Raw genomic sequence first — 27799 nt, forward strand, 5'->3', positions numbered from 1 at the left:
ATAGAGTCGGAAAGATATTCAATTCACATTAAAATAAGGGACGCCGAGCACACATTGCATGCATAATTCCCTCTGGATGATGTGTTATTTGGGAATCAAATTATACAGTCTTCACACTGTTTGTCATTCCAAACTACTATTTACCTTCTTTTTTTAATTTAAATCATTGAAGGCTTCCCTTAAGACCCTTAAATCATTCTGTGTCCTTGTGCTGCCCTCACAACAGGCTGCCAAACACACACACACATTCTTAAACACCACTCTCTAGCTAGGATTGGTGGCAGAAGGGGCTTTGCCTTCGTCCTAATTGGCTGCGTAATCTGGGGCACCAGGAGTTGAGTTAAACCCTCTGAGAAGGAGGAGGAGGAAGAGGCATGGGAAGCTTGTGCTTTAGGATGGGGGATGGGTAACAAGATATGTTTTAAATGTGTTTCTAACAAGTTGGAGAGCTCCAAATTTCCACTGTGCCACACCCAAAGCAATTAGGTCAAGCACTCGCCGGTTTTTGGTCCAAGTCTGGCTGGTATCACTTAGTTTTTCTGCTGTAGGTTGTGTCTTTGCAGTCATAGAGAATGAACACTCTGATATTGACAAAGAGAATTGGTCAGATGAAACAAGAACTGTGTTAGGAAATGTGCTAAATTACATTTTCTGCAAGAATTAGGAGAGAAGAACGATACCGGTTGTCAGTTGCAGTCAGAAGCCAGTCAGCTTAGTTTAGCATAGGCTGGAAAAAGCTAGCCTGGCTCAGTCCAAAGTTAGTAAAATTTGCCAACCAGCACCTCTACAGCACAATAATTATCAAGTTATATGTAATTTATGAAATTAGTAGAAAAAAAAACAAAGTGTAAAGTCGACAATTTGCTGCTTTACGGGGCCCAGGCTATTTCTTGGCAGGAACCACTTGTTAGGCAACCGGCAGAGTTTTTTAATTACTGATCAGGGCTGAGGGCTAAGTCTTTCAAGTAATCCACTGTAAAACGGAGAGTTGTTTTTACGCGTACCATTCATTACACAGAGCTGTGTTCCCACTGTGTTTAGCCTTTTTGCTAAGAGAACCCCTACACAAGCAAACAGCTATTTATCACAGCTAAATATCTATAGAACAAATGTGAGAGCGGTCTTCTCGTGCAACTCTCAGCAAGAACGGGAATAAGTGTATATCCCCAAATGTCAGTTCAACTATAATGTATAGAGTTACATATTGGATAAAAAAAAAACATCAGCTTTGCAAACCTGCTGAAAAAAAGAGATTGCACTACTCCTCTCTTCATCAGAAAATACAGCAGGATTTCAGTCAAACTCTCACTAGAAGATTCTCTTAACTGGTGTTACCGCTTGAAGCCTAAATGGTGGTTGTCAAACCATTACAACTAGGGATGCACCGAAATGAAAATTCTTGGCCGAAACCGAAACCGAATAAAATTAAACAGTTGGCCGAAAGGCCGAAACCGAATACCGAAAGAGGCTTTTGCAGTTTTGTTTATTATTTAGTCAATTATTTCAACATTGCATACATGAACTCCCAAATGTTCTCCTCAAACATAGCCTACAACTAAAAAGCAACCCTAAATAAATAAATAAACAGTAAAACCTTCAAATCTAAGAGTAAAATTTATATTTTACTAGGAATTAAATTGTGAACCACTCACTGATTTTTACCTTGACTTATAGTTATATGAGGATGAATCTACAAAAAGATCGACTTATTGCCTTTCTTAATTTTTTGCAGTGCAGTGCAGGTTGAGTTGCTCTAAAAAAAACTGCACCACAGCTCCCACCGTAATGTCCAGACTTCAGAATTTGCATCAAAGCCCTGATCATAACAATGAGAGGCTTTAAACGATGTCCATGCTTAGGAGGTGATTGTAACTTTTTCGTCTGTAGACTGAAACTAACGGGGGGAGGCGGCTCACTGGACATGTAGTCGCGCTGTCAGTTTGCCGACATGGCTGTGTATTCAGGCTCGAGAAATGCAATCAGACCGTAGGAGCCTTTTCCCCCAACAGCGCTAACGGACAGGTTATCTCCCGTTATCATTTTAGCTGTCAAACTAAAGTTTTTTTTGCGCGGCGGCCCTCACCGGCGAGGTGTCACTGTGAATGACACCGTTACCAACTGTCACACTGTCACAGAGTTGCACCGGGTGAATCGCTGCTTCGCTCGCGCAAGGCTTTTGTGTTTCTAAGGTGTTTAAACATCAGTCTTGGACGAGCGTTTTAACTGTATGCTGCATAAAGCATTGCACTGTCTGCGCCGTGTTTTATCCAGTTGCTCCCACACTGGACTCTGACATTTAATTCATGCACGCTCCAAACTGCTCCTGCTGCGCGCTCACAAAGAGACGGGGACTCGCATACACGGTTACGTCTCTCTTTACTGCCATTTCCTGGTTTACAAGCGCGCAGCTCTTTTAAAAACATATGTCCTTAGTGTCATTTAGTTCGCCAATTTTCGGTAATGTTATTCGGCTTTTTAACTGTTTCGGGCCGAAACCGAAAATTACTTATTTTGCCATTTTCGGCCGAACTTTTTCGGTGGCCGAATATTCGGTGCATCCCTAATTACAACAGTGAGCAGGGAGCTGTTAAAAGTCATTTGATTTCGATGTGGGGATGTGTTTTGGTTCTAAATTGAAGTTGAATACCTGTGAAAGCTCCACATAAAGCTTACACAGTGATGATATATTGCACACAGAAATATTCTTGTTAATCAAGTCGTCAGAGTGATTTTAGTTGCCTGTCAAAATTCCTGAATTGTTTTTTATTCTACCAAAATGAGGAGTTCAACAGTGTGGCTCTAATTAGACAAAGTTAAAATGTGTTGGCTCTGAATCGCTTATCTTCCCATCTGAGTGTCGAGGTTAATTGGTTAAACCGTGGCAAGGTTGTGACATCATGAGGCTGAACTGTGCAGTTTAGTATGCGTTTTCAGATAAAACAACTTGAGGAGTTCAACAGTAGACACTAAAGACATATATGTGAGTGACACAATCTGTTGTATAGAGGTACTTATGCACTGGTGGAGTTATCCCAAAATCTTACATGTATGTCCATTATAATTTGATATGTGAAAAATGCATTTTGTGCACCAGTGCATAAGTACCTCTATACAACAGATTGTGTCACTCACATATACAGGTCCTTCTCATATAATTAGCATATTGTGATAAAGTTGATTATTTTCCATAATGTAATGACAATAATTGAACTTTCATATATTTTAGATTCATTGCACACCAACTGAAATATTTCAGGTCTTTTGTTGTTTTAATACTGATGATTTTGGCATACAGCTCATGAAAACCCCAAATTCCTATCTCAGAAAATTAGCATATCATGAAAAGGTACTCTAAAGGAGCTCTTAACCTAATCATCTGAATCAACTAATTAACTCTAAACACCTGCAAAAGATTCCTGAGGCTTTTAAAAACTCCCAGTCTGGTTCATTACTCAAAACCGCAATCATGGGTAAGACTGCCGACCTGACTGCTGTCCAGAAGGCCATCATTGACACCCTCAAGCAAGAGGGTAAGACACAGAAAGAAATTTCTGAGCGAATAGGCTGTTCCCAGAGTGCTGTATCAAGGCACCTCAGTGGGAAGTCTGTGGGAAGGAAAAAGTGTGGCAGAAAACGCTGCACAACCAGAAGAGGTGACCGGACCCTGAGGAGGATTGTGGAGAAGGGCCGATTCCAGACCTTGGGGGACCTGCGGAAGCAGTGGACTGAGTCTGGAGTAGAAACATCCAGAGCCACCGTGCACAGGCGTGTGCAGGAAATGGGCTACAGGTGCCGCATTCCCCAGGTCAAGCCACTTTTGAACCAGAAACAGCGGCAGAAGCGCCTGACCTGGGCTACAGAGAAGCAGCACTGGACTGTTGCTCAGTGGTCCAAAGTACTTCTTTCGGATGAAAGCAAATTTTGCATGTCATTCGGAAATCAAGGTGCCAGAGTCTGGAGGAAGACTGGGGAGAAGGAAATGCCAAAATGCCTGAAGTCCAGTGTCAAGTACCCACAGTCAGTGATGGTCTGGGGTGCCATGTCAGCTGCTGGTGTTGGTCCACTGTGTTTTATCAAAGGCAGGGTCAATGCAGCTAGCTATCAGGAGATTTTGGAGCACTTCATGCTTCCATCTGCTGAAAAGCTTTATGGAGATGAAGATTTCATTTTTCAACAAGACCTGGCACCTGCTCACAGTGCCAAAACCACTGGTAAATGGTTTACTGACCATGGTATTACTGTGCTCAATTGACCTGCCAACTCTCCTGACCTGAACCCCATAGAGAATCTGTGGGATATTGTGAAGAGGAAGTTGAGAGACACCAGACCCAACACTGTGGATGAGCTTAAGGCCGATATCGAAGCATCCTGGGCCTCCATAACACCTCAGCAGTGCCACAGGCTGATTGCCTCCATGCCACGCCGCATTGAAGCAGTAATTTCTGCGAAAGGATTCCCGACCAAGTATTGAGTGCATAACTGAACATAATTATTTGAAGGTTGACTTTTTTGCATTAAAAACACTTTTCTTTTATTGGTCGGATGAAATATGCTAATTTTTTGAGATAGGGATTTTTGGTTTTTCTTAAATTTTTTGCCAAATTCATCAATATTAAAACAATAAAAGGCTTGAACTACTTCAGTTGTGTGTAATGAATCTAAAATATATGAAAGTCTAATGTTTATCAGTACATTACAGAAAATATTGAACTTTATCACAATATGCTAATTATATGAGAAGGACCTGTATGTCTTTGGTGTCTACTTTTGAAGGAAGTCAACTTGTATCTGCAAAACTGACTTGCATTATATGTGACGAAGACAGTGACAAAGGAATGTAGCTAGTTTAGCTGTACTTGTGAGCAGGAGAGTTGTGGGGTTTACTGTACAAAGGGAAAGCTGTTATTGGGCGGAATTAGTGGTTTTTAAAAGGTTCTGGGAAAATTGTGTTTCCACTGAATTTAAATGATCTGGAAATGTAACTGCGTAAGGGAAGATTGCGCTGGCGAGCTTGTCTTCAGTGTACCATTCGAAAGCTGCCCTCTATGTAAAAACCCAAACGTATGTATTACTCAAATTGAATAATTACCAAAACTGTCCATCAAACATGAAAGTTGCACATGTTTTAAGAAGCCAAATAAAATGCACTGCAAGTGATTATTATGAAATATTATTAATTTATTTTATTATATATTTTTTTTTTTACCTGCAAGCTTAGTATTGTCAACATGTAGATGTAGATGCATGTGTGTCTGTACACTTGAAAGTTGTTTATTTAGGTGTGGGGCCACAGGCTTCATTTTTACAAACTGTGTGCAGCATAAAGAGGTATATGTGTGCACTTACCCACTGAACAAGGTTTTGAACACAGACCTTTATAAAGAAAACACAAGATTTGTAAGAGAGAGGGTTTGAGATAATTTAACTTCTGACAAATGTTACTGCTTCAACCATTGACAATAAGACACCTAGATTAATGTAGAGTTTACAGGCAGGGGGGGGGTAAAAAATCTGAAATCGGCAAGCAATGACCTGAATTGAATGAATATAAAGCTTTGAAAACAAAAGTTGCAAACGTACATCCAAATTTAGCAACAAAAAAACAAAAAAGCTAAGTGAGGTTTGCCAATCTAAGATTACAGGTAAATATTAGAATATTAGGTTTTTCTGTAGATTATAAGGGGGCGTTTTTCATTTACACCAGCAGGGGGAGACTTAGTCCATAAAAGGCTAATTTTAATGGGTCTTCCTTGTTATTACATTAATATAACAATTTCTTGCGTTTAATTCCATCTCTATTGTGTACTGTATTTCTTACAGGATGTTTGTGTGCTCTTCATATATAATGGGCTGAGCTTTGATTGCATTACAGTAGCAATAATGGACTAATAGGATGCATTCATAACATCATTGCTGCACAGTAAACACGTCACTTGATTGTAATTTAGCGCACCGACTGAATTAAATTGTGGAATCCTCTTTAGGGTGCAATTAATGATCATTATTCAGACGTGGAGATAAATGGCCCAATCAGCTGTGATGATTTTCCTCACGAGGTCTGTTATCCCACCTACCCTGTATAAAAAAATATATAGCCTGCAATTATCAATAATGATTCCTTTGAGGGACAACGTACATTGTTTCGATGTGATTGCTGTTATTATTGGCTTCCCTTTTTTTGGGGTGCTACTTTGTCGCAAGTTCTCGCGGTGACAAAGCCGAATGCAGCGCACGCGCTCAGCAGCAGGAGCGTCAGTCGTGCTCGTGCCTAAACACTTTTTTGTCCTCGTTTATTTCAAGTGAGCGCTGAGGGAGAGAGAGGAGAGCGAGCGAGCGAGCTTACGTGTCTCGTGCGGATTTCGCTGACAGAAGGGCGCGCGGAGGACTTTGCGATCACATTGCGTGTTTGATTTTGATTTTATAAATTACATATTGTTCGATTTACACAGTTAAAATCAAAAGAAGGAAACAAAAAGAGGTGCCTGAAAAGAGTGTCTGTGTGGGGGGGTGGAATAACCAAAAAAGCAACACGTATCCGGTGGGATCCCACACTCCTGAGAGAGAGCGAAGCGGTAGGAGTTGGAGCGAAGGGTGCAAGGACCGAGAAGAAGCAGAAGAAGAGGGGAACAGATTTGACGTTTCGCTCGTTCCAACGCGCTTTTAATCAATAAAGAGGAATAATGAGGAACGTTTGGATACTTATGACCCTCGGGCTGACCGTCTTCCTCTCCGGGGAAAGGGTGAGTTTTTTTGGAAAGCGAACTTTAAAACGGGGGTGAATGATAGCCTATGGGGGGAGAAAGGCAACTTGGGTCCACGTAAGTAGGGGACCACTCACTTGGCTCGCTGCTTTTTCTTTTGCTGTTGTTTTTGTTTGTCAATTTGTTTGAGAAAATCCTTGGAACGTTTACTGCTTTTCCAGTTTCATTCCAAACGACTGTTTAATAAACAATAACGAAGCGTTGTATTTGTAGTTTGTCGAGAAGGAGTCAGACTCTTGGTCCATTGAATCTCTGTGTCCGACAACTCAGCAGGCAGGCCTATTGCTGGCGCTATGCACGAGATTTAGCCTTTGACAATGTCATGTCACATAAGATACTGAACTATAGGCTACATGTAGAGGTCAAAAAGATCACTGCCGAGTGCCTACTGAGTTGTTTTGTTTTGGTATGGTAATATACAATCCTTTAATGGGACCTCTATGGGTAAAGTGTATTCAACTTGCTTGTATTGACTTCGTATCCATTCAAATCTACGATACATTTTCTATAACATTGTTATAGGGCGTGTATATGACATCTGAAACGAAGGCTTTGATCACCACTCTGACTATCAGGGAACTGACAGTACCACTCTACCAGTGTTTCAGCTGAAGTGATTTGTTGCTGTGATGTTGTTTCCTATGGCAGCTGTACAGGTATATATATGCTCACGGAAAGAGATGCATTATTGAGTCAAAATCCCATCAATATTGCAGCCATCAAGCTCTCTAGACAAAAATAAATCTTTAGTTTTTTTCCTCCTTTTGGTGGCAGTCATTGAATGGGTGTGACTTGTAAATGGATAGGGCTCACCTCAGCAATATCCTTACTCTCTATTTCCCACTTCACCTTTTTATTATCAACAGTTATAATCTAGTTTTGGACCCTCATCTTGCTGTTCATAACTGTTGTTTCCTCGGTCCAGTTTCAGTGTGGTGCCCCCATTCTGAGGGCACATCACCCTGCAAATTGGCCGGCTCATAGGAATTACATATTTTGGCACTTTCATGTGCAGGCCCTGTCATTATTGTCCCCCCTCCTGTTGTTTCTCCGTGGGTTGTGACTTGTCGCTTGGCGCAGTGCCTCTTCCTCTGTTGGAGCCGCTTGTCCAATTAGCTGATTCAGACACTGTTGTTTTAATGACTCCTCGCTTTGCATGAGGTCACCCTCAAGAGTCACATTTTAACATGTTTTTCTATTTCTTTCACACCAGGGCTGTGTATCTGAACACAACCCTTAGGTAATTGATTAAACTTCAACTTAGTCATGCAAATTAGCCGAAAAATACAAAGAGTGAGTGACCAATTTACAGCAACAACGTGACCACAACAGTTGAAAAAGTATATTTACGACACACAAATTCAAAGTTTCATAAAGCATTAAATACAATATAAGATTGGATATTCTATATTCTTTGGTCACTTTTAGTGTTCCATCCGATGATCGTGAAGAAAAATCCACATAGTTTTGGCAAAATGTAAGGGAATTCATTACAAGACTATGGCAGGATTGGTATGCCTGAACGCCAGGATCTAGATAACCTTACACACAGACAAATCACACACACACACACACACACACTTTAAATTGAACCTGATCGATATCTGCCTTCCCTTTATCTGGGTTCCCTGAAGGCCCCACTGGAACTTGACACGTGACATTGATTCTCAATATTGGCAGTGGCGTTGACAAGTGGTTGATAACTTGCTTTAGGCGCATTTGTCAATGTTTTAATTACCCCGCCGCATCACAGGGGGTACCATGTAACTCAGCGGTGTCCAAACTTTCCGATACAACATGCTGCTCATGGCTTTTAAAAATAAATGACCCAAACCCTGACCAGAATAACTGATTTTGCTCGTCACCCACAGCCCTATAGCTTCATATTCAATGGTTTTGCTTTTGTCTAGAAACCATTGATGTACTTTACTTTTAGTTTGGCTTGCCTTCTCACCTCATACTTATAGCTGGTAATACTTTGACAGTAACGCAACATGTGTGGTCTCTTCACACATTTGAAGCCTCTAGTTCAAAGACATTTTTTTGTTTTGCTGAATGCAGACCCCTAGAGGAGCCATGCTGGTAATGTCGGCATCATATCTCTCATTAGATGATGTCAACATTGTAAGTGTGGAAGTATCAATTTTGTTTCTTCTGCAACTTTTTGTTCTTGTGACGTTTTCGAGGATGAAGAGTGTTGTCTGGGCCTAAGCTATGGGCTGTGCACGCCATTCAGCAGATGTTGTGGTCTGTAATTTGTGTCGTGTTTTTGGTGGGAAGCGGGGCTGTTGTTCACCTCCCTTCACATCTGTGATTTACAGAGGGTTGGGGGGTGGTGGGTTCTGATGTGCTGTCTTGCATTCTGACGCTGGACTCAAGAATCACTTCAAGAGGAGGAGGAGGGATGGAATCAGTAGTACGGGTCTGGTGTTCAAGGACGGTCGAGGAAAACTTGGAGTGTGTTGGAAGAGATACAGAGATTGAAGGAACATGGGAGGATGGAGGATGGAGGAGAAACAGACCCCCAGAATGACATGGAGTGTCTCTGTTCAAGTTCAAGGGGGATTTTCGAGGTTCAAGAAAAAAGGAAGATTTTGGCATGTCTGTTTCTTTTCCTAGGCATTTTTCAATGGATTGTCGTGACCTTTTTTTTTCTTCCCAAAAATGATTCAGGGCGAAAGCTGTCTTGGTCTCTTCTCCAAAAAGGGCAAGTGAGGTCGGATCGCTACGATAAACTATACCCTCAAACAGTCAGAAGGAAAAGCCTGTGAAAATCCCAAGGATGAAAAGGCCAAAGTGCCAAAATACAAGACTTCAACTTGAGGCCTTTGATGGCTTTTCAAGGGAGGGGGGAAACATTGCAGGATGTGTATTGTGAAGGATGCATAACCTTAGTCCCAGGGCAGCTTTTGAGTTTTTATTTCTCTGGCTTTAATTCTAAGTTTTTGTATCTGCTGATTTTTTTATTAATGAAATAAACAGCACAGTCACCAAAGCTGACCTTCCTCTTTCACTTGAGGCCGCCTGGTGCAATACTTCTAAAACACACACATAACCCCGCACTACTCTTTCCTCTTGCATAGATTGATATGAAGGCTAGATGAATCCTGAAAGCATGTTATTTTCAACTCTTTCAAATGTATTTTTAATCCTTTCCGACGCCCTATTGCAAGGCTACCGAACTGAATACGACACTTCACTCGCTTTGTTGCACTACACAGCACAAGGCTTTCAGAGCCCGAGTGAGGCGTGTACGTTCTATATTGGATTTTTTTTTTCTTCTCTGTATTCTCCAGTGATAAAAGCAATATGCTTCGTCTCATGAACTTCATTTCCCATGTACTTCAAGATGAATAAGTAAAGTACCTGTCTGCGGTTGGCGGACAACATACTTATATTTACTATCACTCAAGAAGGAATAATGATCAAGGATGAAATTGAACACATAAAGAGGTAAAGATATAAAAACGGAGCAGAGAAATGAAAAGTTGTCTGGTGCTGCATAGAGATGAAAAGAAAGCAGAGGCCAGATGCCGTGCTGCGACTGCTGCTGTATTTTTAATGATGCTATTTTATTCGCATTACCCTAGAACTCTTCATACGGAAGACACACACACACACACACAAAAAAAAACACCACCACTCTGCGTGTGACTGCTTGTGTTTTGTCTGTCTGTGGAAAAAAAAGCCACTGCTTTCTTTTTGTTTGCCTAATACATTCGCCACTGACACACATGGGAACAGCGAGTTTCTTGCTCTTGCGGGGCAACCTACCTACCTCCTCGCTAGTGTCCGACCCCTCAGGGGGTCGCATTCACCCGGTCCCTGTCTGCCAAGCATTATGCAATCGCTAATGGATTCTACAGAAGGCAAAGGAGGCAGGAGGCAGGGGCTACTGGACCACTGAAAGCAACAACAGCAAACCACCACCGCCCCCCCTATTTTCCCTGAATCCATCTGTGTGTCCAAGCATGAACTCCTGTTTAGTCACCATGCAGCGTGCATTCACACACAAGTAGGTAAACACACATTCACACACATGGTCGCTCTTTGTTTTTCTACATGCCCCCCACACCCCTTGCCACATCTCTCTGCTGCCTGTCATTATACCACTTTGTTTTTGGATTAGACTGAAGAAAAGTGGCGTTTTATTTAACTCTGCTGCAAAAAATGAAGGGAAAAGGAAACACAGTATATACTGTATATCTTGTTTGTCTTTACAAAAAGTAGGGTATCTTTAAAAAATGTTCACTAATGTTATGATTACCCATAGAACTAACTGCCTTTAGATAGCCACAAATGCCCTTATCTCCTCAGTCACTGCAGTTCCAATGAAATACACAAGCTAAAAGTAACAATGTAAACTATACAATGCAGTATTGAAATTTGTTATTGAACAAGACAAGACATATTTCGATACTCGATTCTATGGAGGCATATCAGTCTGTGCCAAAAAATATATATCAAACTTCGATACCCAGCCCTGAGTACACCCCTTGTTTTCTTTCCTTTCCCAAACTATATGGGTGCTTGCATTGCATTTGCTAACATCTGCAGGATGTATGTGTGTTTAATAAGAGCTGCTTTTTCTCTCCTCCTCCTCCTGTTGTTGACAAGTTGGAAGAGACTCTTACTTTGGCTGGGGCATGTGCTTAGACTAGTAAAGACTCACAAATCGTCAAAATCTGTTTACTGACTGTACATGTGTTTGTGTGTGCAGGATTCTGCATCCCTGCCTTTTTTATGTCCCTTTATTTATGTGTGTGTGCGGGTTTATAGCCACGTGTTTAAAATACACTGTCATCATCCCAGTCACCAACCCATAGGGAAAACACATTAGGGAAGGCATGTGACAGCAGCACTGGTTAGCCCTGGGCCACAGCCACCTTTTGGCCTGAACAGCGGACAACAAAAGCCTCAACATGTGCTTGTGGCAATCTGGATAAAAATATTTAGACATCTAAAACCTGCAACATTACTCTCTCTCTCTCCCTTTCTTCCCCTCTTCCTTCTCCCCTTTCTTCTATTTAATTAGCTTAGCAAATGGAAACTTCCTTGGCAGGACTGCGGTGGAGGGGATTGTGGTTGTGACAAAGAGAAATGGGGAAAACCCTGTGTCAGGACGTCTGTTTTCTTCCTCTCTTTCATTCTCTCCTTTTTTTACTGCCTTCCAGTTTCAGTCAGTAGAAAGAAAAGAAAAGAGGGAGATGAAGGAAAAAGAGAGGGGGGAAGAGTGTGAAGCCTGCCTCCCCTTTTGGTGTTCAGGTTTTTCCCAAGCCAGACGGGACCTGTCTGGAGCTTTCTGTGTGAGGTGTGAAAAGTGTCTAACTTGGCAGGGGTGAAATGACTGGGACGAGACCCATGTGGTAGACAGAGTGCTACCAATAGCATTAAGTGTGTGACTATACAGGACCTGGTCCGCTTTGACTTTTAAACTCCCATCAAAGATTCTTTGTGCTTTCTCATTCATAGTTCATTCATTGCTACACCGTCTGTGGCAGCGGAAGTCAAAGAAGTAGCTAAATATGCTTCAGTACATTATCTTAGGCCACTTCTTTAAAAGGTATGGTCACATTATTTCAGTTGAAGTGTAACCGGTGGGTTCCCAAATGTTTTATTTTCCCGATCACTCTAGTGTACCACTCTAGTGTACCATGGAAGACACCGGTTCGATGACAGGAAGTCGTGCCCATAATTCATGCAAGGAATCATGGGGGCTAGGAATACAGTGGATATTCATAAAAAACAATAGCTTCAACTCAAAAATAATTGGCCCTTCAAATAGTTAGACTTATACAGTATATACATTGAGTACATCGTTTTAACTTTACTTCGCTGTTTGATGAAATGTATAATGTCCAGAGATAAAAAAGTATTTTAAGAATTGTGTATTATGGGGTCGTTGCAATTTACTGTAAAGCTAAAATTCAATCTGTGACATGGGACAAGAGCTTGGCTTATTGCCTTTCTTCCTTTAAAGCTGTATTAAATATCATTAGCGTAGATTGTGGTCAGTTCAGGTTTTGTTGGTCGGCTTGTTAAAGGATGAAGTGAAATGAAACGCGGTGCCGTGAAACTGTCTTGGATGACTTTGTTCTGCTGAATAGGCGATGATCTTAGGGCCAAATGAGTTCCATCTGTAAACTTTCCCCCACAAAGAATGGCAGATATTCGAAGCCATGACGTCAACTAGGGTTTTTTTTCCCCCGTCCAACTCCCGAGATTGCTGTGGAAAACAGCACGGCAAATTTAGCACATCTGTGCTCACTCCTATTTATGAGCTTGCTTTTATTGTCTCTAAAAGGCGCCAAATTGATATCTGCACTGGCGTTCCTCCATGCAGAAAAAATGTACTTATAATGTCTGGTGTTTCCATTATTTCCCCCCTTCTCGAATCAAAACAGCAGCCAATGAGCTGAGGCTTATAAATCATGCTTTCTATGCTGGGTGTATCACAGACCGCAAATTTTACTCCATGCAGTCACTTAATTTAGAGCTGTTTTCATGAGAAAACTTTAAGGCTCCAGAGGGTATTTGGGGAAACTGATGAACTAGAGAGGGGGAATTCATTAGTGAACTCCCCATGTAGCGCATAGCACTTATTCCTCCCAATGCGTGCCGATGTGTAAACTCATCTAACCTTAAAAGCTCCAATTGAACACTCATGAATATTCAATAATAAGTGAATCTTAATGGAACGCAAAAAAAAAAAAAAACGGAAGTAGATGTGTTTTCATCTCCGTCTCCACGTGTATAGTCTCTGTAGACTCCTGAATGCCTCAAGCTTGTAATAATTTCCTCATGAGCAGCACACAACCTGTAATTTAATAATGAAACAGCTTTTTCCATGTTTAGAAAAATATGCATCCGTCTCTCCCAAGTCGTCTTACTCTAAGCAAAAACAAACATTTTTGAGTCTTCAGTAATATTTTCATATGCACGTTTTTTGATCCTAGTTCAATTTCAAAGGCGACGGCAAATGCTGACTTTGCTGAGGTTCGCTTCATTTCCTTTATTTTGATTCGGATGGAACCGTGATGTCGAGACCGTTTGTTCAGCATCCAGATGTTCCTGTGTACCGTTGTGGCAGACATCCGATGTTTGAAAGTCTGAACTGTGACCGCATAATCCAAGCAGTCCAGACAGTGAGTCACACTGTATGACCGAGTAAGGATGTTACTGGGCATACATCTAAAAAAGGAAAATACTTTGAGGGAAGTTTCAGTCATGTCAAACTGAAGGCCTTTTCATAAATGTATTGTCTATAATCTGATAATAAGGTACAATGACCACTTCTTCCATCAACAATGAGCTTCCATAGAGTCATACATTTGGTAAACGTCAGTTCCCCAGGAGTATCCCTCTAAAGGTTGTTAGCATTAGCTATCATTAGCCACCTTAAGTCCTAGTCCTACCAGAACAAGACAGGTTGTGTACTTAATACTTAATCAATTAATGTCTCAGAGCAAAAACTGTCTGAACATATGGAACAATGACTGTCACCATTTGGAAAGCCCAGAGTTCCTTCTTCAAATGCTTCAATTTAGGATTAACATAACTAGCCTGCACAGTTTGCATGCTCTTAACATTTGTGACTGCCTTTTTCAACTATGGTGGACACTATACATCGTACAACATTATTATATTGCCAATATCCTCAAAAAATGGCTCCCTGAAAAGAAAATTCGCCACACACAATTAACTGTGCAGCCCCAGGTCAAGTCGCAAGCCCGATCATCATACCACACGCTGTGGGTTTTAACATGATCAGAGGCACTAATGTGGCGATTCTACCAGGCGAGTTAATCTTTACTAATGCATTCTGTTAACAGCCATCTGTGTTCTCCACGCCGACTGTAAACCCTTTCAGCAGAGACAGCCCCATGCGCCATCCAGCACCCCAGAAGTCACTCCTCCATGACGTCGAGGGATTGGGTTTATTATTCAGCCCAGAGAGGCTTTAGAGCAGAGAAAACCTGTGTCAGATGGAATCCATTTAGATTTTTTAAATACAAATACCGCTGACACGCTCATTGCCGCCGCTCTCCTTTCGGAGCACGACCACACAACCCTCTTGATGGGTGGAGAATGTCTCTAGACAAACAGAGGCCTCCAGTCAGAATGTGTCATGTCCACAGTCAGGTACACAGTTGACCCCTTAACCCCTTTTCCTGGAAATCTGTTTTTGTGCATGGTTGACTGTTTTTTTTCTTTAAATCTTTACAAAAACTTTTTGAGGACATAAACCTCTTTTTACGCTGTCCTCGTTGACAGTGGGGATTTCTCTATCTTGCTTTCACCCTTTCTTCCCAGCTTTCCCCGTCTTACTTCAACTCGAGTCTCCCCCCAAAAAATAAGCCCCTTTGACAGCAACGTCAGCCAAGGTCATAGCTTCACTTATAATCTGTATGGTTTCCATGCTATGCTTAAATCGGTTTTCATGCTATAATGGAAGCGGGCAGGCATGGTGCAAAGCTTGATTACTTTGATGATGATAATTTGTTTAATCAAGTGATTGGGATGGGAGGGTGAGTGGAATGACTTGCATGACCAGCACCATCCTCGCTCAGCAGGATATCCTTTCTGTTCGGCTAGCCAGAAGACGCTGGAGCCTTCTGGCTTTCCAACACAGTGTCTGAGGGGCTTTTTCACATTCATCACAAATAATGTATTAGTGGATGTAAAGACATATATAAATAGGGATATTCAGAAGCTTTAAGATTTTTTAAGCCTCCTTTGACTCATAACATACTCGCTAACTTAAGCGATATCCCAAATCCAGTAGTGCTGCTCATTTCACCATGCTTTGCTTTTTAAGCAACTTTCTTCATGGTCTCATTGTCTGTTGGAAAGCATTCCTCTTTTTTCTCAGTGTCATTGTTAAGCCAAACTTAAAGGTGCCCTGTGGAGTTTCTAATCACTAATAGCACTATGGAGCGTTGTTTTAATCAGTGGGTCCCATATGAAGCCGCTTTTCGATACTTACAATTATATGGTACCGGCTCTACTCTTCTCGCCTTTTTTGGTTTTCCACTATAAATAGAGCACCTGTTACCAGGTTGTCTGATACCAGCAACAGCAACTTGTCGAAGAGATTGCAGTGCATTTATACTTAACGTATTTATAGGTACAAACAAAAAAATCACAAAAACAATGACACACAAGTTTTTCTGAAGTGAAAGTAAAGGACCTAACGTTACCAAAATCAAAAAACAAATTGTGCAAATAAACTATGGCCCTGATAAAGACTGAGTAGAAAGACATAGCCGCTAAGGTTGCTAACTTTGCTATATGACGACTACATGTGGTACTATCATGCGTACTATTTTGTAATGGTAAACGACTTCCAGAAAAGTACTTGATACCAAAGGCGAGTAGAGTAGAGTCGGTACTATGTAATGGAAAAGTGCTGAAGGCGCACTTGCCGCCAGTTTTAAGCTATTCCACTGATAATGTATGTGAATGCGCAAAGAAGTATAGCAATGTACCAACAAATGCATGGAACAGGACTGCTAGATACTGTAGTAAACATAAAAGACAAAAATGACTGCAATGTAAGACAACGACACCAGCAAATGATCACAGTGGAGGAGGGGCTGGAAACAGGTAATAATTGGCAACTTTTGCAGACAGACTTAAAGGGGAATTCCAGAGTTTTTCACATCGAAATCTGTATATTAGTCATGGAGAGAGAACGACTCAGCCTGTGAAAATAGTCGCATAATGTCTGCTGTGGCTCTGGGGGAGCTTTGTCAAGCCTGAGAAAATATCTAGCTGCATAACAAAGTAGGGGCTCGGAAGGAGACAGAGAGAGAAATTGGTGTTCCAAGGCTGGAAAAAGTAACAAAAACAGTGCTATGAACCGCTTCAACTCGGCCATTCTATTTTTAATTCTTGTCTTATGAGTCCTCCAAACGTTTTGGAAGCGAAATGCTAAATTGCTGAAATACTCATTTATCTAAAGGTCATAATGTTCTAGTCGGCGTGGTATTATTGCCAATGAGAAAAAACTCCGCAAATACCAAAGTGTAATAAGCCATAATGACTGCTTTTGTCATATGATGAGAGCAAATCATAACTGGGGGAATTGTCTCACACATCTCGCCCCCTTTTCGAGATTCCTTTTTTATTGTCCACTTATTGTGGCATCACGCTTTTACAGTGAGAGTTAATGAACTCCCCTGCCTTCACCACATGTGTGTGCGGTAGAAAGAGCATGCTTACAGAGTCGACTGAAGATACCTTTTTGAAGATGATTGCTTACTCTCGCAGCCTCTGCTTTTGTTTAGTGCGGTTGCAATTCCCTGTGTGCAACTTGGTGACCGCAAGCTTTATGACCAGTTTTGGTAAACCTGCAGTGCAAAAAAACAGCTGGAGACATCTGTTACATGGTGAGTTTTTGATAGGCTTTAGTGTGGAATGTACCACCACAACTTCTGTCTTCCAGCCTTCACGGCATATCTGTGTTTCCTTTGCACACACATATCTCTTATTGTGGAAATTCTTGCTATTAACTTCTTGCAACCGCTCATGATGCCTCTCCCGAGACCCCAGCATCCACAGCCAGTAAGGAGGGGGTCAATGAAAAAACCTAGAGCAAAGGGTGGAGCGCCAGTCGGCCAGCATCTTGTGTTGTTTCTGGACCTTTCAGGAAAGCCAGACTGCCCTGTTGAAAAACCACACATTCTTGCAGGCTTACAACACAGGGAAAGGATTGAGAAAAGGCTATGTAGTGTAGAAGGGAGCAGGGGTTTGGCACACACATTAAACGCCATTTTTAGCTGCAGGAGTTTTGTTACCGATCCCTGTCTTGCATCCAAAGGATGTGAAAGACTAGACTCTTACTTATCGTGTGTGCTCTCGGTTGAAAGTGCATTGTTTTCTGTCTAAATAAATTGGCCCTTTTGAAAAGTACCAGCTTATTCGTGCACAAGGTCATTAAAGATTGAAAATGCTGCCAAGCTGTGGTTCGAGTACTGGGCCTATTTTGGTTAGCCAGAATTCAATTATTTACGTAGGAAGGAGCCTGAATAGAAATTTTGCCCCATCATTTTCAAATACGAACCGGAGGCTAGAACACACAAAATATCCCTAAAATAACAAGACAGGTTGGTTTTTGCCACAACATTAGGGTTGCACACCTCTGTCTTTAAAGTGGTAGGGGGTGAACTTATTTAATTTTACAAAATAAATAAAGCAGGCAATTACCAGGAAAGTCTTTCCATTTAGGAGATTTTTTTTTTGTTTATTTGTGGGCTCTCTGTTGTTGGGTTGATAAGAGCAAATGTATATGGCATTAGGCAGCTGGCCCACATGTGTAAAATGTGGAAGCATTATTCTTTTTGTTGTGGAGCAATTTGTTTCAACAAACACAGGAACTAAGAGCTGGCGCCGCAGCGTTCCTTTCAAACATCACTCAAACGCAGACAGACACACAGATGTACATTACAATGGCTTCCTCTTTTTTTGGTGATTGGTGTTTGATCCCCAGGGCGGGCTGTATTCTCCAAACAAATCACATCTGTTATTTTTAACACAGACAGATTTATGAACTGCTGATGCCTAGACTCAAAACTTTAGTTCATCAACCAAACACCATTAGCCTTAAGTTAAGTTAAGTTACTTTTATTAGTCAATGGTTACATTGAAATTTGTCTTTCCGCATATCCCCCCTCAAGTAACCACACTTCAGAGGGGGTCAGAGCGCAGTGTCAGCCGTAGTACAGCGCCCCTGGATCAGTTTGGGGCTTAGTGTGTCTTGCTCAAGGACACAATGGTAGAGATGGTGAGCACCGTAGACGTTATACCAGCCACTACTACTTTTACAACTAACACCCTCATGTCCGGTGCCGGGGATCAAACCACCTCATGGTTACTGGTCGGCCACCTTTCCTCTAGGCCAGTGGTTCTCAACCGGTGGGGCGCGCCCCCCCGGGGGGGCGCGGACACTCTACCGGGGGGGCGCGAGGGGGATGAAAAAAAAAAAAAAAAAAAATCTGATTTTTTTTTTTTTTTCAATTTTTTTCCTGATATGTAGCCTAGTTCAGACATGATATGTATTTTTTTCTTAATTACATTTTTTTGATAGGTAGTTGCCAAGTTCATCACACAAACACTCCAATCCACTGATATGAGATCAGTTTGCAATTTTCAAGTACTGAATTAATGGTAGGACTGTGGCCACTAGAACTGGTCTCTGGTCAGCAAAGGTCTTGAAAACAGCATAAGTGTGCTTGTGACATGCGTGCCACCCATGCATGTGTATGGGCACGTGTCCCAGCAGATTTTTGAAATCTGAATAAAAAAATTTAAGTTTGTAGTTAGCAAGTGTAACATGTTCTTAGGGCAGAATTTCATAAATAAAGGTTTATTTTTTTAGCAAGATATTTGGTCAAAAGCTAGTGGTCATCCGTCCCTCTGTCCAGTTGTTAGGCATCTGGCTGCTAGCAAGTTATGTTGTCTTGCTAATTTTACTATTCATCTGAACTGAAATAAATATTGACTTTTTCCTTTATTATCTTCACGAGAATGCACCAGAATGCTTAGATTACATGTTAAAAACACAAAAAAATCTTCTGGGGGGGATGCCCCCAGACCCCCCTTCAGGGGTTTAGTTTTCTGACAAACATTACAATGGATACTAACATGATTTGGGCATTTGGGATTATAAATCATCTTTGAATTGGTTGTACAGCATATCACATGCTATTCATTCAGGGGTGCGATGGCCACCCCACTCTAGCTCTGTGGCCCACCTTGGCCACCCCCAGTCAAAATTTCCTGGAATCGCCACTGAGACACACACAACTCCGCGTTCAGGCTGCACAGCACATTAATCGCAGGTAGCATTTTGAGCTAAATCTGGCCACTTTCCAAATCCAAGACTCAATAGTTGAAACATTCTCTGAACTGGGTTGTCAGACAGCAGTGTTTCCCATTGATCATAGACTTTGTTTTGTGAAGCTTTTTCATAACAGGTATACCTATTGTAGAATTTATTCTGTGTGTGTTCTATCTAGGCTACTATTTTCTTCTCTTCTAAGGAGATTAAAAAAAAAAAAAAAACATTTCCTCAGTGTCTCATTGATACAATCTCATAATTAGCTTTTAAAGTGCACCAGAATTTAACGTTAAAATATAAGAAATGTCCGGACCCCAACCCTAAACCCAATGTTCAACTCAAAGGTGCGCCACTGGCCTAGCCCTTGTGATAATAACAATAATAGATTATCTATCTATCTATCTATCTATCTATCTATCTATCTATCTATCTATCTATCTATCTATCTATCTATCTGTGTAGGGTGGTGTGTGTGTGTGTGTGTGGGGGGGGGGGGTTGTCAGGGTCGGTGGGGGGGCCCAACTGCGATGACCCAGCTTTGGGGGGGCCCAGCTTGCAGAAGGTTGAGAACCCCTGCTCTAGGCCATCCTACCACCTAACTGGTCAAGATTAGAGTTGTGTTTTTTAATGTATATATTTACCCTGAAATCGGCCTGTAACCAGCATTTATTTTGATTAGGTTATTGATTGTTTAGTCAATGAAATGTATATCAATTTAAAAAAGGAAATTACATTTTTAATGAAATCAATACATTTTCTGTAGAATGAATTGCTTCTATGCTCCTACCTGAACTTTAAACTTGCAAGCGAGTTAAACTACTATTTACCCCATTAAATGAACTGACCTTGTGTTGCAGTGATCATTCTGGTATTTGCACGCCAAGTGAGGACTTTAGTTTGGACGACACTGCTAAGAGGTCAGAAGCGCTCTCTGGCCACAGCATGCTAATCTGTAGCATCTGTTGTTTGAACCTCACTTGACTCCCAACACTGTTAATCCACACAGGTGACCGTGTTAGTGGAAGAGTATATGACCTTATGCTGCTCACTGTATGCCATTAATCTGAAGGTCTTCTTCAAACGTGGATTTACGTACATGGGTGCAATAGTTTGACTATACCATCAGAACTTACTGTCAATGACTTTTGTCAAAATCAGTGAATATCTCCTCACAATCACTATCCGTACTGTGAAAACAAAATCTGGCGTTAATACACAGCCTAGGCCTTGTAAACTTGTATGGAAACAAAAGGGGCCCACCTTAGCTAGCAACATGCCCGCTTGCAGAGCGTATAGGCTGTGTCTCAACACTGGATTTTTTTCATCGCACATACTTATGGACGTAGCGAATAATGAGAAGATATTCACTGATTTTGACAAAGTGATTTTGACAATAAGCATTCTCCAGAACCACTGACTCCACTACATTCTGGTTTTACAAGGTTAAGTGGGGGTGAATGTGCACATTATTAGTGCAGTAATTGACATTAATATTTGACTCAAAGGTTCTATGTTGGTGGGCCTCTCAGTACTCAAAACCCACCTGCAGGGACCTATACCCAGGTAAAGCTGCCAAGAAAACATTGCATCGAAAGGCATTCCTCCCTTTGTCTGCTTTGAAGACATTGTAGGTACTGAAGTTTGTGTATTGATGGAGAGATTAGGAAAAACCTGTGTGGTTGTGGACCCTACACAGAGTCTGGCACGCAGCTCAGCTCCACACACCCATAATTAGACGCCGGTGCCATTAATGTGCAATTACATGAGTCACGCTTAGCCCACGTTGGATCTAGTCACCGTTCATGCCGGAGCCCACCGGGAGCTGCCCTTTTGTTTGTCGTGATTTTCAACTTGCCAGTCTCTCTCTGCAGAGATAGGGTGTGTCCTATCATGGAAAGGCTCAGTTATATATTCACGATCATAGATGATATTCAAACTATTAAGTGTCACAGCACACACATACTAAGTTTTGACAAATAATATTTAAGACTTCATCTATCTGTTGCCTGTCTGTTTCTGACTTGTACTTATATTGCTTTAATCAAACATGTTGTGCTAATGTCACTGATTTAGCCGTCACTGGTTCATATCACACACACATCTGTCTTCAGTTTGAATAAAGGCGGATTACAGTGTCAGTCTTTGGTCTGACACTTCTTTTTTTTCCCTAAGGCTTAACATCTATAGCATGACACTTAAAATGACCCGCACATCTACATCTGGGACTGCAGTCATCCGACATTATTGTGTCACATGGTGGCCCAGACTGGATTAGACCGGATGATAAAACCCTCTTCAAACAGAACAAGGACTTGACGGCAGATTTGATCATCAAAGCAATAACGCACACTATTGTTTTAACCGGAGTCAATCCGTGACCTACATTTGAATTTAGGTCTCATTGCACGTAGAGGGCACAATTCCTGTTGTCTCTCAGTCCACACTTCTTTCCAAAAATAATGACAAAATAAAGCGTGTTCCTGCGATTTATTTTACATCTCAGGAATAAATTGCATCAACTTTAGCACTTACTACTATTCAGTAAAGCCTTAAAAGTTTAACAACAAATGCTTTTTCACATGCAAAAAATACAGCTCCCATGAAATTCTGCAGCATAGCAATTTAGATACTTGCATCATAGTAATTCAGTTTGGCCTGTAACCATAACGCTCTTCTAACACACTCAACTCACTCATAGAGTTGCTTCCTTTGATGTTGATGTTTGACCTGCAACGGTCAAGGTCTCATGGGAAAGGATGTACGTGTACCTGTTTCACTTGAGCTCTCACTATAAAAGCAGTATTTGAAATAAGTTACAGAAAAAATATATAATTTCATCCATGTATAAATAAATGATCCAGACCGAGTGTGTAATGCATGCACACATCCCAGTGTGTTCCAATCAGCCTTTGTACATTGGGTTACACAAACACATTGTGACCCAGACATAGTGACTGGGGCACAATGACTATTAATAAACCCTGCTGTGCATACCTTACTGCAGCCAACTCTCATGATGCCGAGCGTCAGACTCACCCAATCACATGCGCTTGTACCTGCACTTTCTCAAACTCCGAAAAGTTAATTCCTGAGTTTTATTGTTTGAGCTTGAGACACGCACCGTTTCATCTGACAAGCAGCGAGCTGACAGAAGTGTGATGCTTTGTGAGGGAGGCCCAGATGGAGAGAGCAGAAAGAAAAACGAGAGAAATAGGAGCGCGTATAATGACAAAGAAATAGCTTGTTAAAATGTCGAAAAATTAACAAGATAAAAAAAAGAAAAAGAACATTTGGTAGAATTGAATAGCTAATTCGTCTCACTGAATAGACAGATTCAAAGGTTTAAACGTTCTGTTATGTCACCAATTTGGCCTGTCATACCTTTTTTCTATAGTCTTTGAAGTGCTACACAGTTTGTGTTCTAAATGAAAAACAATCCTGTATGCACATTTGGAGGAACAATTAGACTGTTTCACAAACATTTATATAAAAGATCTGTGCTGGAGGTTTAAGTATAGTAAGATTTTAACAAATTTCACTGTCTTTTGATTTTTTTTTTTTTACCCTTAAAATTGGCTGCAGTTTGACAAAGACTTGATGCTTCAGTGAGCATTAGGCACACACACACAGACAGACACACACACACACACACACACACACACACACACACACACACACACACACACACACAAACACCACACATCCCACAAACATGCTCACTGCTGGTCAGGATTAGGACTGGATAATGGGATCAGAGATCACCACCTGCCGCTCCTCTCCAGTCGTCTCCTCCTCTCTCTTCCTTCAGTTTATCTGTTCCTTTAAACCGTTACCGTCCCCCATTTTCCATCTCCTCCATCTGACAGTTATATTGTGTGGGACTTTCTCTCATTAACCTTTTCCCGCCATCTTCCCGTCTCTAAATTGCCAACACATTAACTCTGCCGGACGTGATAAACGCGTTTGAGAGCAAAATTTATCCTTGACATTTGCTTCTTTCTTTTTTTTTTTTTTTTTTATATCATCACCCAGGTAAATAGAAATGGCTTTTTTAATTATTTTCCTGCAGTATCTCAATCGTTCTTTCTTCCTGCACCCATTTCTTTTTTCCTTGTCCTCCCTCCATCACGGGTTTGCTCCCATCGCACTGTTAGTCCTGTGGCCTACTCACCCTCGCGTCCAAATCCTCTTAAGGAAAAGGCTTGGATGGGAATTCAATCGCTGCACCACAAGGATTGAACCAGATCAGCCAACAAAGCAGCAAAATCGTCACTCCCCCCCCCCACCCCACCCTCGCATGCCCCTCACAACACGCTGATAATATTTCACACTACTCCGGTGTACTTGATTGTAAAACACTGCGGATCTGGATGTGCACTGATCTATTTACAGTACATAATCCGGACCATCTATTCATGTCATTTAAAAAAAAAAGTGCTTTGAGCTTTCAGGGCCACCATACCTCTTCCTCCTCCCTCCAATCCATCTTTTATATCGTCTGTATTTTTTATGTGGTGTGGAAGACATGTGGACCCCCTACAGTCCGAGAGAGAGAGAGAGAGAGAGAGAGAGAGAGAGCTTTCATGTGCTGGTGTTAATGATCTGGCAATAAAAAGCTCTGTTTTTTTTCTATTTTGGCAACAGATTGGTTTGGAGAGACAGACACACATGTGATGCAAAAGCAGCCAAATGGAGTATGTTACATTTTAAAACTAGTTCATCCATCAGGAGAACACACACTCACAAACACTTTCTCGCGCATGCAAGTATGCGAGCATGGCCACGTTCACTAACGCGCAGCTTAACACACAAACACACACACACACACACACACATCGTGCCCTGGGGATTTTTATAACACACAAGCTTTTAAAAGGCAGGAGATGATGGAAAACATGCCCTTCTGTTGACAAAAGCGACAGGGAGAACCAGACGGCATGAGGTGTGAGAGACGTGTTTTGTGACAAGGAGCACTGGGGGATTGTGTAGCTGGCGGCGGCTAACAGCACAAACCACTCCATCTATTCCCCAAAAAAACTTTAACATACAACTCAGAAGAAGTTCTCTTGTCAGTTATTTGGAGAGTGACATATTGGCCTTCGTCTTGTATCAAACACACACAGAAGTTGTTAAATATACACTCATTGGACTGCGTTGAAAGTGAATTAACCTTCCATCTTGATTGTTTTGAGACAAGTCGATTGGCTGAGCTCTTAGTCTGCAGCGCATGATCAGTGATTAATGACATTGATCCCCCCCACCCACCCCCCCCCCCCTGCCAAGCCAGAAACTATGTGAATGCCATTGTCTCACAGATTAAGGGCAGTGGGTTTAAAGCACTTAGAAATTCCCCCTTTATGTTCGACATTATACATACCAGAGGTAGAGCAGCTAATGGGAGACCGAGGGACAGAACATCTGATGTGGGAATGTAGCATTTGTTTTCATCAAGATCGGGATCAAGAGCACATATGCGTTCGCCGTATGTAATAATGTACGTGGCCGGAGCTAGTCAACACGCGTCACTGACAACTGTTCAGTCCAAGAACAAAGAGTGCAAGTACAAAGCATGCAAAGGCGTCGTGGAAGAAATGCACTTACGTACACAACGTCTAATTATAGTGACAGGGTTCAAACCAGACCCATTCCAGCAGTGCGGTAACGTTGTTGACAAAGTGCAGTCAGCGGTGCACAACACAGGGCGCCGACTGTGCCCATGTGCCTCGCAGGTGATTATGATCCTTATATATAATGCATTGTGTGTGGTTGTGTGTGTGTGTCTGTGTAGTACAGAGGGTTAGGATTATCCGTTCGAAAGTAATTGTGAATAACAATATTATCCCGATAATCATCAAAATATGCCTAAGACTCCTATAAGGACTTCAAAACAAACAAACAATTTTAAAGCATGTACTTTGTTTGCGGGGGGGGGATACAATGCCCAAGCCAAGCCTTCAGCCATGGGGGCAGGTGTAAGATTAAGGAATGAGGCAATTCAGAATAAATCAGGAACTCAATATATGACTGTTCGTTAACGAGCTAGACAACTTTTTCAAGTCACTCTTTAAAATATTCCCGATTATTCCAATAATGGAAATTCCTGATCGACATATTGTTTTGTTCTTCTTTTTTCGCGATTCAGGTAAACCTCTCACACACACACACTCAATATATCTACTATTATGCATGTGCACACAAATATTCCTTTCAATTGGCCCGTCCAGCAGAAGCTGCACCTGTGAATCCTGGAATGGTTGATATTGCAGGCCTGCTGCGGCTTGAAAAGGCTGCATTCATCCCTCTCCAGAGCACTGACTGACACACTGACGACCTGATGGAGGAGCTGTGTGTGTGTGTGTGTGTGTGTGTTTGTGTTTGTGTATGAGGGAAAGAGAGGGCAGTGTATGTGCTCACTGTATGAATACGAGTTGATGCACAGGTCAAAGCAACACAGTCTGTACTCTGTGTGTTCAGCTCATGTGGCGATGTGCACACATGTATTTGATGTGTGTGTGTGTGTGTGTGCCCGGCTGCACTGGAAATGTGTGTTGGCCTGTGGCACAGGTGTATGTATGCGCAGCAGAGGTTTATATAACAAACAGCCTGATAGATCTCAGCTGGGAGCCCTGTGGAGCTTTTGAAGTCTTTTAATGTTGTTGAATAATGGTGGGTATATTTACTGAGGAATGTCTTTTTTCTAGTGCTAAATAAAATAGTGTTCCCTTTCGTCAGTCAATCCACGTGATTTATAAAGGCATCCAAAAAATCATATAAGTAGTAATGCTGAACTTCCACATAAACAGGAGGCTGGTTTCTGGCATCTTGTTTTTCCTACCTGCTTATAGATAACTAGAGGTTACTAGTGTGAAGATGTATATGGATATCATTCCATTTTTTGTCTGCAAAAAGTCAGACCCTCGAATCTAAAAAAGATACTGCTCCCTAGTGCGAAATAAAGGTCAAAGCATGGTGCACTATCTTTGGTGTGTTCATGGTCTAGGTGTCACCTCGGAAGGGGCATTTTGGCAGCATATTTACTGCAGCAGCAGGTGCCAGCTTGGAGAGCTGAACATTTCCAGAAACGAAGAGGAAGTCAAATGTTAAATGAACCCTCAAGCATCAAGTGTCACTATTGGGGGTCGGTCAGAGGATAATCAGCTACTAGAGCACTGCATTATACCTCTAACATACTGTACATTCAATTGGCTATGTATCATGTCCACGCAGATAAGAGTAAATAAAAGCTAAAGAAGCAAATATGTCTTTAAAAAAAGTCTTGAACAATTCCTTCTTTATTAAAATGGTAATTCATTTACCAATCCATGAATCTGCTACTCGCTTCTGCTATAACTAACTAACTTACTATATTGTCCTTGATGTTTGAAAATCTAACACGACACCATCAACCGACAGCATATACAGGAAATTGAGCCATAAGCCGTGAGGTTAAGCTTCCACAAATAATTGTCGAACGATTTTCCATCCATCCACCACCCCACATCCTTCTTAGCGGGCTGGTCCAAGGACACGAGATAAAGAGAGACCTGTTTTCTCTCCTGCACTCCCTTTGCAGATGGTCTTGGCACCCTCTGTTAGTAAGTAGTCCTCCATCCTGGGCCTTTAAAACCGGGATAGTGTGTCCGTCTGTTTGTCTGTCGGCTGCCGACAGCAGCTGAACACAGCAGGGCTTTTAGTTCTGGGCCACACGCTACTTAACCAAAACCGTCATGGGAGCAAGAAGCCTGTTGGCGCTGAGAGGTAGATAAGAGTCACACACATGCATTTAAATAGGTTGGCTAGTGAATGTACAGTATATGCACACATTCCTTGCCCACTGAGCCGAGCAGTACATAGCAGGCCTGAAAGATGAGAGCTTCTGTACTGATGTTGTACAGTCTCTATATGCCCTCTTCTCTAATACACACCGCAGCTCCTTGGAGAATACCTGCTAAGTTGAAGCATAACTATTAATTTCCTGCTCTTGCACATGGCAAAAAGGCTAGGGTCTCGTATAGTGTGCACCTGTGGGCTAAAAAGTGAAGCTAAGCGAGTATTAATGGGATGCAGGTGAGGGGCCTGGAAATCTGCTGTTTGGAAGCCCAAGAGGGATATGCACACGCCGCACGGAGAGAGAGAGGGCCGGATGCCCGATTAGTTTCATATTATATTAAGAGTGGAGGAGGAGGGTCAGCGAGAC

At 41.8% G+C, this 27799-nt stretch overlaps 1 protein-coding gene across 1 annotated transcript in view; it reads left to right on the forward strand.

Moving 5' to 3' along the window:
• The first annotated feature begins 6146 nt into the window (after nucleotides 1-6146).
• sdc2 (syndecan 2) overlaps nucleotides 6147-27799 on the forward strand; it is a 42727-nt gene continuing 21074 nt past the window's right edge. The window contains exon 1 of the mRNA XM_080045774.1: nucleotides 6147-6740. Within this exon, the coding sequence (XP_079901900.1) occupies nucleotides 6681-6740 (60 nt within the window). The 5' untranslated portion in view covers nucleotides 6147-6680. The remainder of the gene's footprint in view (nucleotides 6741-27799) is intronic.

The sequence above is a fragment of the Ammodytes marinus genome (genome assembly GCF_949987685.1).
Source record: "Ammodytes marinus genome assembly, chromosome: 17".
In the NCBI taxonomy this organism is placed as follows: Eukaryota; Metazoa; Chordata; class Actinopteri; order Uranoscopiformes; family Ammodytidae; genus Ammodytes; species Ammodytes marinus.